Source organism: Miniopterus schreibersii (genome assembly GCF_964146895.1).
Source record: "Miniopterus schreibersii genome assembly, chromosome: 7".
In the NCBI taxonomy this organism is placed as follows: Eukaryota; Metazoa; Chordata; class Mammalia; order Chiroptera; family Miniopteridae; genus Miniopterus; species Miniopterus schreibersii.
In genome coordinates this window covers 44,132,261-44,146,126 of record NC_138108.1, presented here as the reverse complement: position 1 = coordinate 44,146,126, position 13,866 = coordinate 44,132,261, and the positions used below count along the sequence as shown (strand labels likewise).

General features: G+C 37.9%; 1 protein-coding gene across 2 annotated transcripts in view; it reads right to left on the bottom strand.

The window, feature by feature from the left end:
- ABCB11 (ATP binding cassette subfamily B member 11) overlaps positions 1-13,866 on the bottom strand; it is a 75,746-nt gene that overhangs the window by 7,967 nt on the left and 53,913 nt on the right. For both annotated transcript variants that reach the window (XM_081141647.1, XM_081141648.1), the window contains exons 19-24: positions 13,581-13,745; positions 8,568-8,672; positions 8,319-8,480; positions 4,297-4,500; positions 2,777-3,018; positions 272-428 (exon numbers count right to left, since the gene is read on the bottom strand). In XM_081141647.1, the coding sequence (XP_080997773.1) occupies positions 272-428; positions 2,777-3,018; positions 4,297-4,500; positions 8,319-8,480; positions 8,568-8,672; positions 13,581-13,745 (1,035 nt within the window). The remainder of the gene's footprint in view (positions 1-271; positions 429-2,776; positions 3,019-4,296; positions 4,501-8,318; positions 8,481-8,567; positions 8,673-13,580; positions 13,746-13,866) is intronic.

The following is a 13,866-nucleotide window of genomic DNA, read 5'->3' as shown; positions in this document are numbered from 1 at the left end:
TGTTTTATAGTACACAGAATTTAGCATTCACTGGATATTGTTGTCTTCTTCAAATGCCTGCTTTATGGATGATTTTAACGCTAATTTACTTAATTTCTTTACATCTATAAATCTGTCTGACCATTCTGAGTGCATCTGGATGAACCCATGTACTGCAGGAACTTAGAAGCTAAGTGGTGGGGTTGTATGGTCAGCCCCAATGGCTGTACTACATGTGCACACACAAGCACAACCCTCCCCAACTGCCTTCGTACCCCACCTCAGTACTTACCCACTTTTCACCTGCCCCACTGTATACATTGATTGGGGGTTGTCGGTCCAGCAGTTGAAAAAAGCGTGCAGCTGATATCTTAGCTTTGGCATAACTCGGGGTGTAAGAGTAAGCTTTTCCAAGAGCTGTCCCACTCAGAATAACTGAAGAGATCACCCTGCAATTGAACAGACACCATGTAGAGAGAAGTGTGGTGTGGTTGGTGTGGTGGCAGAGAGATAGGAATTTGGAGCCTAGTCCTGGTTCTGTTAGCAAAGAACTGAGCAACCTTGGGCGAGTCACTGTAGACTTGTTTGGCAAGGTGGAGTTGGAGAGATTAGCAGTTTTCAAATTGTGTTCTATGAAAAAAAAGGTGAGGGGATGATTAAACAAGGGAGGCTCAGACCTCCAAACCCTGCTTCAATTACAATAGCCTCTTTTTAAAAATGTGTTTGAGAAAAGACTTCTTAAAAAAAAAATAAAGGGGACATAAAAAAATCACCAGATTGGGCTGATTTTTTCACATTGCTAATATTTTTTGAATCTATCATAAATGCATAAAAGGGAATGATTGGTGATAAATGCATCAATCTGTACCAAGCATGCATGTAATTCATGCTTCAGACAGCATAAGATAGAATTGCCTGTATCCTTCTACTTGGCCCAGCCTCTAACTATACTCAACATGTGTGTAATTAATGAGCAAATGAGTGAATGAATAAATGAAAGATAAACATGATGAGAGATAGCTCTGCTGCTATATACACTATGATACGAGGGGCACCCTGCAAAGTTGTCCACCCGCACTGCCAAGCACAGAGAACCTGCCTGGATAGTGGTAGGGGCAGTGTCTTTGTGTGTTTCATGGCTCAGTTCATGAGCAGGAATTGTTTTAGGCCAGACTTGCAAACCCAAACATCTCCAGGGCTCAGTCCGAAGCATAAAGCAATGAAAAGCAACTGGAATAAAATGAGAAATGATGGAAGGTGATCTTTCCATTTTTAAAGAGAAGCCAGAAATTAGGAGCTTTCTGCAGTCTCCAAGTTTTTACACTTTGGCAAATAATTCTTCCAAAATCTTACATAAACTAAACAAGTCAATAGTTTGTGATATCAGATTTAAGTTAGTAGCTCTAAATGTGTAAAATTTTAGAAAAGAGACTTTCCTGATTGGGGTCAGTGTAAATGGGGCAGGAGAAAAAAAAACCTATTCTATATTGAAAATCAAAGGCAAGAAGACAGAACTCATGACTTGAGAATGAACTCAAAAGAACAGATTTCTATTGGGACCACTTTCTTTAATGCCTTTCAAGACTTTCTCAGACCATTTCCCTTTACCCCACTTATGGTCCCCCACCCACCACACTACACCCATATACATGTCCCTTGGTGCCCCAACACCCCTAGTTTCTCACCTCTGGAAATGTGAGAAACTGGACTCAAAGCTAATCTTATTAGAAGAGTGGGCTCCAGCTATAAGAAAGGAATATAATTCCCCTGAACTGCATTTTTCTGCCTACACCTAGAGTCAGCTGGAAACATGCCCTTTTTGTAAGAAGTAGAGTTCACATAAGGTAGTTCTCTGAACCATGCTAGTCAAGGCCTCTAGATTTTCTCAGCATTAGTCAATAAGGTAGATTATGAAAATGGTTAATTCATCCTATTACTATGCATGCACCCCTTTGCAATATGACTTTTTCACTGCTCTGTAATATTGTGATTTATAATGAGAAACATACTTTGTTTTGCTCAGTTTGTGACACAGAGCATCTAAACCCTTGGAATTTCCTGTTTCTGGAGAGCAATCAAGGTGTCTTTTGAGACATTAGTGAAATAACTTTGGAAAGCCCCTAGGTAACCTAAGGATGAGGGCTGGATGCCAGGGGAAGCAATCATTTGATTAAAGGGTGGAAACTTCAGTCTCTTACCCCACATTTCACCTCCAGGGAAGGGTGCAGAGTCTGAGGTGGGCAGCCTTGTAGGACTATGTCCTTCACCTGTGGGCTCTGTGGCTATCTCCAGACACATGGTATCAGAATGAAGTTGAACTGTAGGACATCAGGTGTCCAAAGTGTTGTGAGTGTGATAGTGTAAGAATAAAGGAGAAACATGTCAGATCCTCTCATCAAAGAGTGGGTTCCATTTCTCTAGTCTTTAAACCTGGGCTTGGTTGTATGATTTTCTTTGGCCAAAGAGGTATTAGAAAATATGATGCATGCAGAGACTTGAAAAGTGCTTGCACATAGGGGCTTCCTCTCTTTGTTGCACTTGGGAATCTGAGACCACAATGTGAAGAAAACGAGCTCACCTACTAGAGCGACTATGTGGAGACAGAAGCCCACTCAGAAGCCTGAGTTGGCCTAGTCCAGAAGAACCACCCTGAGAATTCACAGAATCTTGAGAAATAATAAATCCCAGCTGTTTAAGACACCAAGTTTGATTTGTTAAGCAGCAAAAGTTAACTTACAGAATCAGGCTATTCCTCCCAGACCATTGATCTTTTATGGCCTTGGCCTAGAGTCCTCACCTGAACACATAGCTGAAATGGAGCCCCTCATTGTAGATTAAGTAACCTCCATATCTGTAGGAAGCAGAATTAGCAACAAACACAATGCACTGGGAAAAACCAAAGCAGAATCCATAAACATTTGCTTTTCGAATGGCTGTCTTGAATGGCTTCACCAGCTCCCTCTCAAATGCTTCAATAAACTGCCTCTCCTTTCCAATTCCAGCAATAGTGCGGATATTGCTGAGGGCTTCACTTGCAACCTGAAGAATGAAAGAGTCTTAGGAATAAAAGAGCAAAAATAACTATTTTCATGGCATTTCAGCTGCTATATGGATTAGATCTAGTACAAATGGCAGAATGCGGTACAAATTGGAGACAAAGGCATCATCTGAGAACACAACTAAGTTGCTGGAGATCAACGCAACTGCACCGTGAGACAGCCTATCAGTTGAATGAAGTTCTACTTCATACTAGCACTGTTTTTCGCCTCCACTTGTTGGGGAAGGGGGAGAGGGGAGATACATGTGTTTATCCTTGAAAGTTTTTAGTTTCATTAGTTAATTTAAAATGTCTAAAATGGCATCTTTAGATGGCTTCTGAGACAAACATTTATTTAATAATATAAATTTAACATACTAGCTTGATTTTCTTAAAAATTAATCTAACCAAATATTACTTAAGATGAATTAAAATTAAGTATAAAGTTTATCTTTTAGTCTATACTCTGACTTTGTTTCAGTCCATACTCTGGGGCAAATAATCAGTTTCTGAATTAGGGTCCTGTCCCAAAAAGACACAAAGGTGGGCGGCTTTCCACCACTGGCATATGAAATCCTTTTGGTTTCTGCCTGCCTGGGAAGTGTTCACATTCTCTCTCTTAAAAGAGATAAGACCTAGATTATAGTCAATTTGCTAAAAGAGTGAGGGTGTGTATATGTGTATGTGCGAGATTTCTTATACCTAATAAATGTCAGTGTCTCCATTCCTTCATTTGCCCCTAATAACCAGATATTAATTAGAACATACTTTTAAAGGTACATAACTAAAACATAAGTGTATTTAAAATCTAAGCTGTACCTCATGGTTCTACTTAGGAAAGACATTTGTCACAAGTCTAACAGACACTAAAGTGGAAAATTAGAAGTATGTGTAAAACTCCCCTCCATGTGGGCAGCATGACCTGGGGAAACCATTAAGCTGAAAAAATGGAACAGACAGAAAGCTGAACTATCTGGTCTTGCAAATGAGAATACACCAGATTGGGATGCAGAAAAAGTAGCTATTTGAGGGGAAAGTGAATTGTAACCCATTGAACACGCCCACTATTTGCTCACACCTACTCAAACTCTGTGTCAGAACTTTCTTGTCACAGCCTTTGGGCAGAGGCACTTATGAAAAGGGTTGGTGGGAGTTTGCTAACCATGAAAGTTTGTAGGTGAACAGCTTCCAAAGTCTCTGTATACTACACACCCATTCTTAACAGTTTCATGACAGCCATTCAGCCAGAATCAGCCTAAAAACTGAGTTGGTAAAATTACCTGTCCTGCAGTCTCCAGGGCCTGCTTGTCTTGAGAGGCAAATCCTGTCAGCATTTTGGTCTGCACAGCTCCCGACAGAGCCAAGAAAGGGAGGAAACACACTATGACCAGGCTGAGCTTCCAGCTACAGAAGAAGGCAATGATCATGGCCACAACGATGTTGGTGAAGGAATTGACTATCATCCCAATCTGAGAGCCGGCAGCCTGCAAACCAAAAGCAATCAAACAGCCTCAGACCTGCAGTCTCTTTTATCAAATACCATTATGTGAAAAGGCTATTTTATTCCAAAAGGATAGTTCTTAAAAAATTATTATGATAAAATATATGCTACATAATGTTTATTATGTTAGCCATTCATGAGTATACAATTGAATGGCATTAAACACATTCACAGTGTTGTGTAACCATCCCCATCATCTATACCTCAAACCTTTTCATCATCCCCAACAAAAATCCTGTCCCCTTAAATAATAGTCCCCATTCCCCCCTCTCCCAAGCCCCTGATAGTCTCTAGTATATGTTCTGTCTTTATTAATTTGCCTTTTCTAAGTACCACATATAAGTAAAATCAGACAATATCTTTCTGTGTCTAGCTTATTTTACTAAGCATAATGCTTTCAAGGTCTATTTGTGTTGTAGCTTGTATCAGAATTTTATTTCTTTTTTTAAATTAAAGTACAGTTAATATATAATATTATATTAGTTTCAGGTGTACAACATAGTGATTTAACACTTAAATATCTTAAGAAATAAATAATCACCATGATAAGTCTAGTAAGCATCTGCCTGTCATCATGCAAAGTCATTACAATATTATTGACTATATTCCCTATGCTGTACATTATATCCCTGTGACATTTATTTTATAACTGGAAGTTTGTACCTCTTAATTCCTATCACCTATTTCACCCATCCCCCCACCTCTTTCCCCTCTGGCAACCATCAGTTTGTTTTCTGTATCTGTGAGTCTGTTCATGTTTTGTTTTGTTTGTTCATTGGTTTTGTCTTTTAGACCCCGCATGTAAGTGAAATTATATGGTATTTGTCTTTGTCTGACTTATTTCACCTAGCATAATACTTTCTAGGTCCATCCATGTTGTTGCAAATGGGAGTATTTCATTCTTTGTTATGGCTGAGTAGTATTCCATTGTATATATGCATTACATCTTTTTTTATCTATTCATCTGTTGATGGACATTTAGGTTGCTTCCAAAACTTGGCTATTGTAAATAATGCTGTAATTAAGGGGTGCATATATCTTTTCAAATTAGTGTTTTTATTTTCTTTGAATAAATACCCAGAAGTGGAATTGCTGAATCATTCCTTTTAAAGCTGAATAATATTCCATTGTAGATATAGAGCAGACTTTGTTTACCCATTCGTCTGTTGATAAATACTTGAGTGTTTTTACCATTTAGCCATAATGATTCTGCTATGAATATTGGTGTACAAATATTTGTTTGTGTCCCTGCTTCCAATTCTTTTGGATATATATCCAGGAGTGGAATTACTGGGTTATATGGTAGTTCTGTGTTTAAAAAGGTAGGTTCTTTTAAATAATGGGCTCCCCTAATGCATTTGAAGGCTGGATTAATAAAAGTCCATTTTATTCTCAGCTTCTTGGCAGCTCATCTATTGACTGATCTCATTTCATGGGTGTCAGAGCTAGAGTAGGCAGTGTGAGATTAATTCAGCCCTAAGCATGGGCTGCATTTGGTTTGCTTGAAAATACACAGGCATTGAGCTTGTGATAATAGTAGTTATTATTCAGTGAAGATTGATACTTGCCCTATAATTACAGTTTTGAAATTCATACAAGACTCTTAAAGACACCACTTTGATTCTCACCGAAGTTAGTCTGCTCATTGGTACAAAGTTACATGCTGACTTAATACATAGCTGCTTAGTCAACACAGATAGACAAAATAGATTCAATCTCAATATAGATGGAGATTGGACCACTGTGGTAATTATTATTATACTAATCAAAAGTATTTGATAGCTCCAAGTCTTCATTTCACTTGCAGCTGTGCAAATATGGCCAAAGGTTGGTGCTTTCTGTGTAGAGAACATGTGGGTGGGTGCAACTACAGGACTGCTGATCGAAACTGAAGAGACTTTAGCATTATTTAAGACAAGGAATGTAAAACAACCAAAGGTAAGCTATTAGGTAGCCATAGGTGCTAAGACAGCAATTCAAGAATCCTCTGCATCTTCATACTGTGTTGAAGACTCAAATAGAATGTGAACTCTGTGGTCTAAAGAATTCCCATGTGTGGGTACAAACTCCCTTGAAGACAGGAATAAAATCTAAATTAAGAATTCCTTATTTGTATACCTATATTCATAGCATCATTATCCACAATAGCCAAAAGGTAAAAGCAACCCAAGTGCCCATCTGTGGAGAAATGGACAAATAAACTTTGGTTTATACATGCAGTGGTGTATTATTCACCCTTAAAAAAGAAATGAAATTCTGACACATTCCATGAGATGAAAGAAACCTTGAAGACATTAAGTAAAACAGGCCAGTCACAAAAAGACAAATTTTGTATGATTCCACTTATATGAGACTTCTAGAATTTACAGAGACAGAGTAGAATGGTGGCTATCAGAAGGCGGGGAGGGAGCAATGGGAAGTTATTAATGTGTGCAGCGTTTCTGTTTAGGGTGATGAAAAGTTCTGGATAAAGATAGTGGCGATAATTGCATAACAATGTGACTTGCTCACTGCCACAAAATTGTACACTTAAAAATTATTAAAACAGTAAACTTCATGTTATGTATATTTTACCACAATTTTTTAAACAAGAATTTCTGGTTGGAAAGAACTATAGGCATTATAGAGTATTTGAAAACCAGCTGTGCAGTTTTTCTTTGGGATGTTGTTTTCTTTTACATTTTATTCAACTGATACATTAAAAAGTTTAAAAAGTAATACAGCCTAAAATACTGTATATGTATATATTTCACAAAAAATGGGATCATACTCTACATATTACTTTGTACTTTGATTTTTTCCACTTAGTGAAACATAACCACTCTTCCAGATCATTATATATCTCACTTTGAAAATTAGCTGCCCAATATTTTTTAGTATGGTTGTATCAAAATTTGTTCAACTATTTTCCTATTGGCAGATATTAAAGTGGTTTCAGGGGATTTGATTAACTATTTGGTCAATACAAAAAATATCCTTGATTGCACATTGTCTGTCACACAGTCGGAGAGCATTTACTATACATAAATTTTGGTCAGAGGGTTTACCTACCTGATTGTATTAGGAAAAACTCTCAGAAATCTTTTTTTTTAAGAATAAATAAAAATTCTGTGAGACGATTAGATGCTACTCTCTGAATTTTAGTAAGAGTGAAAAACCTTTAAAAGCCCCTTGAAGACTGAAGGACACAAAAATAGATAAGATTGTGGTTTATTTACTTTAACCTAAAGTTCAAGAGTAAGGTGAACGAGACACTAGAATTCTCAGATGATGGGAGTGAAATTGGTACAGATTTTCTCTAAGCAGTAAGACAGTGCATGTTAAACCTTTCAAAATGATTATACCTTGAATATAATCCAATGGTTACACTTTGAGAATAAAAAAAATAATGACAGATGTGCTAGGGAGGCTTCTTCCCTCACATTCTTTGCTTCCACCCTATGGGGCACTCTTAAGTCTTATGAAATCTGAGCCTCTGAGCCTAAAAATGTTCTGAGAAAGGAGACTCAGAAAAGTCCTTCTCAACTGCAAGATGCAGAGGAAATCCAAAACCCCGACACATTTCAGCTCGTGCCATAACACTGATTCGGGGCACCGCCTAGGAGACACTGTGCTTTTTAGACGCTGTTCCTCAGCATTGGAAATGTGGGGAAATGTGGTTCTGGGGTATCTGAATCCTGCGAGGTCCTATTTCATAGGAAATACATAGCTGATTGTCTGAAGGCTACAAAGGAAAGAAAATCTCCTCCAGTGACTCCAGCCCTAGCTCATACCCCCCCCTCCCCGGGGCCCATAGCTTACCCCTTGAACTTGGGAAGCATCTGTAGCAAGCCTGGTCGTCAGTGCTCCAGGGCTATTTCTGAGGTCATCAAACCAGCCAATGTCTTGCCCTAATATTGCTCTAAAACCAAATTTACGTAGCCTTTTTGTGAGGAGTTCTCCGGACTTAGCAAAAGCATATCCCTAAAACATGAAAGAGTATTTAGTGATAGGTTAGCATGAAAAAGCGAGAAATAGCTAAATCACTTATTTAAAAATAAGATGTCTTACCTGCAGAAATTGAGTGCAAAGGGATGCACAGCCCATTGCTACAAAAAGCAGGCACACACCATTGATCTGTGACCTTTGTTCTTCTTTATCAGGAAGTGAAAAAGTCTTTGCAGGACAGTAAGCAAGAAAATGGCTTCGTTATTACAAACAATAGCAAAAAAAAAAATTTCTTTTAGAAATTTCTCTTAAACGTTGAGTTAAAAATTATTTCAGTTTAAACATACTAGTAATTAAGCCAAAGTTAACTTTGAGTATGTGTACTTTTAATTCCCGTGGGGAAGGAAGCCTGGAGAATGAAAACCAATGGTTAAGATTTACAGAATTTTTGTCTTGTTTCTTTGCCTGATGTGGGCAATTGTATTGGCTTTCCTTTGACATAGATAAAAAATATGGTGAAATGCCTAAAATCCTTTATGTAATAAGGTAAAGAAAATACAGGAAGGAAGAGAGGGAGGGAGGGAGGGAGGGAGGGAGGAAGGAAGGAAGGAAGGAAGGAAGGAAGGAAGGAAGGAAGGAAGGAAGGAAGGAAGGAAGGATACTTGAGAATCTGAGAATGTTTATCTGGGACAAAACTTAAAGTATTATGACCTCTATCTTTCCTCAATAATAGAGGAACTAAAGATGATGTTGCCACTCAGGTACATGGCCTGTTATTAGTTTTATAATTGTAAAAAATATACACACACACACACACACACACACACACACACAAATAATAACATCATTAAAAAAGCAACTAGCTATCAAGGCACTGACTGGAATTGGCTTAGGAGAGAAAAAAGTTTTCATCCATCTGAGGCTGAGGTTATTGCCTTTAAATCACCAGAAGCTGAAAATATTCCTTCAAAAAACTATGAAAATTCTGAATGGGTTTTCTTAGCCTATAGTAAGTAGTAAACTCTACTCATAAGTACCTATATTCTGAACTTACAGACATATGCTCCAGTAATGGATTTGGGACCAAGATGTTCCAATAAGAAAATGGAAAGAAGAGCCACCTATTCTGACATTGCCCTACAGTGAAGGAGGTTTTAGGTACAACAAAACCTTCCTAATTCAGACTAAAGGAGGGAACTATGAGAGTTCAGGAAAAAGCATACATTATAGAGCTGTACGATAAATCCTTATTTATTGCTCAAAGGTAACCATTTAGCCAATAAATATTTATTGAGTGTCTGCTATATGCCAAATAAATCTCCTGAAAACACTGTATACTACTCCATTAACAGATCCTTTTTTGTAAAGCAAACGTAACCCATTCTAACTATCGTAAATTTCAAAGTCAGAGGAAGGGTTCCAGATTAATGAGATTTACTGTTTCTCAGACAGAAGTTTTTAGAGCCTTCATGGTTCTTAATACAAGTAAAAGGGGGTTCAGAAGTCACCACAGTCATTCTCCAGCACAGAATAACTCACAGTTTTACTTTATAGAGTTTTAAAATTCAGGAATTTAAAAATATATTTCAGTTTGCTTTTTAAAAGCACTATACAAATCCTCTGCAAAACCCAAACTATGATGACACAGTGTCCATTGCTCCCTAAGGTCACCTATTATAATAATCATGGAAGGTAGATTGTAGATTAGCCAGTTTAACTCGTATTATATAGATGGAAAACTACAGCCCAAAACATCACGTCTTTTGTCCCAGTTCATGTAGCTAGTGGTTAATACTAGATAAGGAAATGTCTGTATTTCAGATTCCAGTGCAATGGTTTTTTTCTTTGCTTCCGGGTATTACCCATCTTCTCAATGTTAAAAAAGAAAAGGAAGAGAATATTTGGTTAATGTTAAATCCACATAACTGTCCAGTGCAAGATTGAACATGTCTGTCCATAATGGATTTTTTTTACAAAATTCTGCCTCATGAGTTCTTTGTATTTTCTTTATACTTGCAACCCAAAGAGCTACCCATCAATGGGTCCCTCTGTTCTTAGACTAGCTGTAGTTTGAGCACACATCAGTGCCATTCTTGTAATGGTAAGTTCATTTAAGGAGAAAACAAACATGCATTAAACTCTTGCTATTTACCAGGTGCCAAATGTGTTACTTAACCTAATTTAACTTGTGAGGATTTCCTTAAATTGGGATTCTTAAAACAACTTGGTGAGTAGATTTTCTTGCCCCATGTAACAGAAAAGGAAACTAAGACTCATCAAGGACAATCCATTTGCCCAAATGCACACAGAGGGTTTAAAGCAAAGACCCACTATAAATCCAGAGCTGGCTGATTCCATAGTTCATGCTTTTTCCCATCCAAATTACTGTGCTTGGAACACTTGGCACATTTTCCAAATCAAAAAGACCCAGGGAATATGAATGAGATAAATTATGCGTTACATGTATATTGAGGCTTCACTAGATTAGCAATCAGACTCCTAATAATGCCCAATGATTTGTTGAGTCCATGTTCCAAACTGTGGTCTCAATACACTAAACGTGAATATTATGCCTTTTAGGTACGTCAGAATGAAAATAGCACAATTAAAAACGGACTATTATCTGACTCATGATTATACCTTATGAGATAAAAACATCATGAATCTACTGATGAATATGTGATAATTATGCTAAGAGACAAACAGAAACAATCTTCTTTACCAGAGAGGAAAAATAGCAGTTTGTTTAGCATCATTCTCTTAGCAAAAAAAAAAAAATCCTGTGAGGACATTAACTGTGGGTAGACTTTGGATTTCACCAACTAGGCCTTGCTACCCTGGTCCTGCAGCCCTTAAGTGAGAAGCTCAATTGCTCAGTCTAAGTTTTTCCTAGAATTTCTGGTTGTGACCAGAATAATCAGAAAATATTCTCACCACCAATAACTGATGGGTGCTCTAGGAGGGTAGGGATTATAGCTGAATCAAATTTCTCCTGAAAGATATCTTAGAAATTATCTTTGTCAATTCTTCATTTTATAGTTCAGAAAACAGGGGCTCAGAGAAGTGGCATGATGTGATCCCTGGGCGTATGAATGGTGATGCCCCAGTTATCATGGCAGTGGAAGGTTCTGGGTAAGTTTCTATGGAAATTGCTGAATCCTATATTAAAATCAATAATAATAATGAATAATAATAATAAATACAGTACTTGGTAAGTAACTAGCAAAGCCAGCTTCAGAAGGTCTCCTGACAGGGAAACCAGGACTCTTTCCACAGCAGCTCATATAATATATAAGGTGAAGTTGAGTGAGTAGATTCCTTACTCTGCTTTTATAAAACAGAAAGAGATGATCAGCAAAGATGCTGACCTCCTGGATTTATTTTAAAAGCAAACATCTAGGGCATAGTTCTGGGTCTTTGCTGATTCAACCCCACCCCCTACACCTTCTGCGTCTACATCACTGCCAAGAGCAATGCATTTCCAGAGCTTCTCACTACTAGAATATCAACTTTATGAGAGCAGGGAGGGGCCATGATTTTCTTGTTCAACACTCTATTCCCAACACCAGCAACAGTGTCTAGTAAACAATAAATGATCAATAAATGTTTGTTGAATAACGAGATGGTGAGTGAATTTTTTTGTTTAATGTCTGTCTTCCTTATAGACTTGGAACTTCATTAAGGAAGACACCATGACTGATACTGCATTTCCAAGTTCCTAGCACAATGTCTAAGGCAGATAACAAATATCTATTGCGTGAGCAAACAAACATTTTTAGTATTTTATGATATTGTACTAACTAGACATTAAGGAATATAAATTAATTATTTAAAACATTTTCAGCATAAAGGTTTTACATAACCAGAAATTCAATTTACCAGAGCTGAAGGTCCCTGTGTTTCCAATTTCCCCTGAAATGAACATGATTTCCTAGCTTACCACAAGGGGGCAGTGTGAAAATTGAAGCCGGGCTGGGGCCCTCCCTACACAATTGACTTGATTTTGTTTGTGGGACTATCCAGGTCTTTCTGTACAACTCAGGCCTGTGGGGACATTTTTTTCTGGTCAGGCGCTCTACTAGAGAGACAATGAGAGAAAGGGAGAGAGAGGAAAAGAGAGGAAGAGAGAAAGGAAAGCTAAAACCTAGGATTCTTACTAAGTTCTGACAGTGTGGTGTGTCAGCAAATCCTTTAGACTAGGCTTCTGAAAGACTAGGTCCTATTATTCCTGGGCCCGTCACCTAATGCCCATGTTACCTTGAACAAGTTAATAAACTTCTCTAGATTCTAGGTTTGCCTCCCTGTTGACCTCACAAGATAGTGTGTGTGTATAAATTTTAACTAAGAAAACTTGATAGCATTCTGATAAATAATTTTGCAATGATAAGGTTTTATTAGAACCTGACTCTAAAGTCACACTGCTTAGATTTGAATCTTAGATTCACTACTTGCTACCCTAAGTTCTCTGTGCCTTGGATTGCTCCTTTGTAAAATGGGAACAATAAGGATGCCTACCACAGATGGTTATTAGGAGAGCTTAATGAACTGTTATATAGAAAGTTCTTAGTGTCTAATTAATTTTGTAGTTATTTTTTATGATAGCAGTGAAGTCAGATAGAGAATATTGAAACTTTTAGGAAGTGAAAAACTGAAATGAATTTAATCTTTTCCCATTCTTATTTTACTTCTCCTTTTCCCATTTTCTCTCTATCTCCCAATTTCAATGGTGCAATCAGCAGGGAAGCAGAGGCCTATACAACATATGCTAATACCTGCCATTAAAAGTAAAACTTTGTACCTCAGCTGTTCAGCAAGATCAGAATAGCTCTAAAACTTTTTTGTATTATTCAACAAACGTGTTTGCAGCCTGATTCAGTTCGCATGTAGGTAAACTGCACTCTGCTAACATAAATTTGCAGCCTTAGTGCAGTTTTTACAGACTTGATGACCATATGAGCATCCTGCCAGCCCAAAGGACAGTGCTTAGCTTCGTCTTCTTACCTTCTGTCTGATGGGCTACTTGAGGCATTTTTAATTCTTTAAAGATGAGAAAAAAACTAAACACATTAAAGTAAAAAGCCAACCTATCAAAAATGACAATATCCACTGATAAAGCTAGTCCAGCGGCTTGCTTACCCCAAGAATCTGGCTGAATAAAAAGGCATAGAGGGGTGTGACTGCCCCATTGACAGCTGCGCCCACAGACCCGACCACCATGTAGGGCCATTCTGGGGCATTGAGTTTCAGAATGCGCCTGACGGGGGCAGGTTCCACTTCTTCTTCCACGGGAATGCTCTTGTCCTGGAGGGGAGAGAGGGTTAGATTACTCATCCGAATGTACACACAGACATTTTTTTCACGTACTTTTCTTTTTATACAGACGTAAGAGTCATGGTTTGATTGGTTATGAGTGACTTCAGAG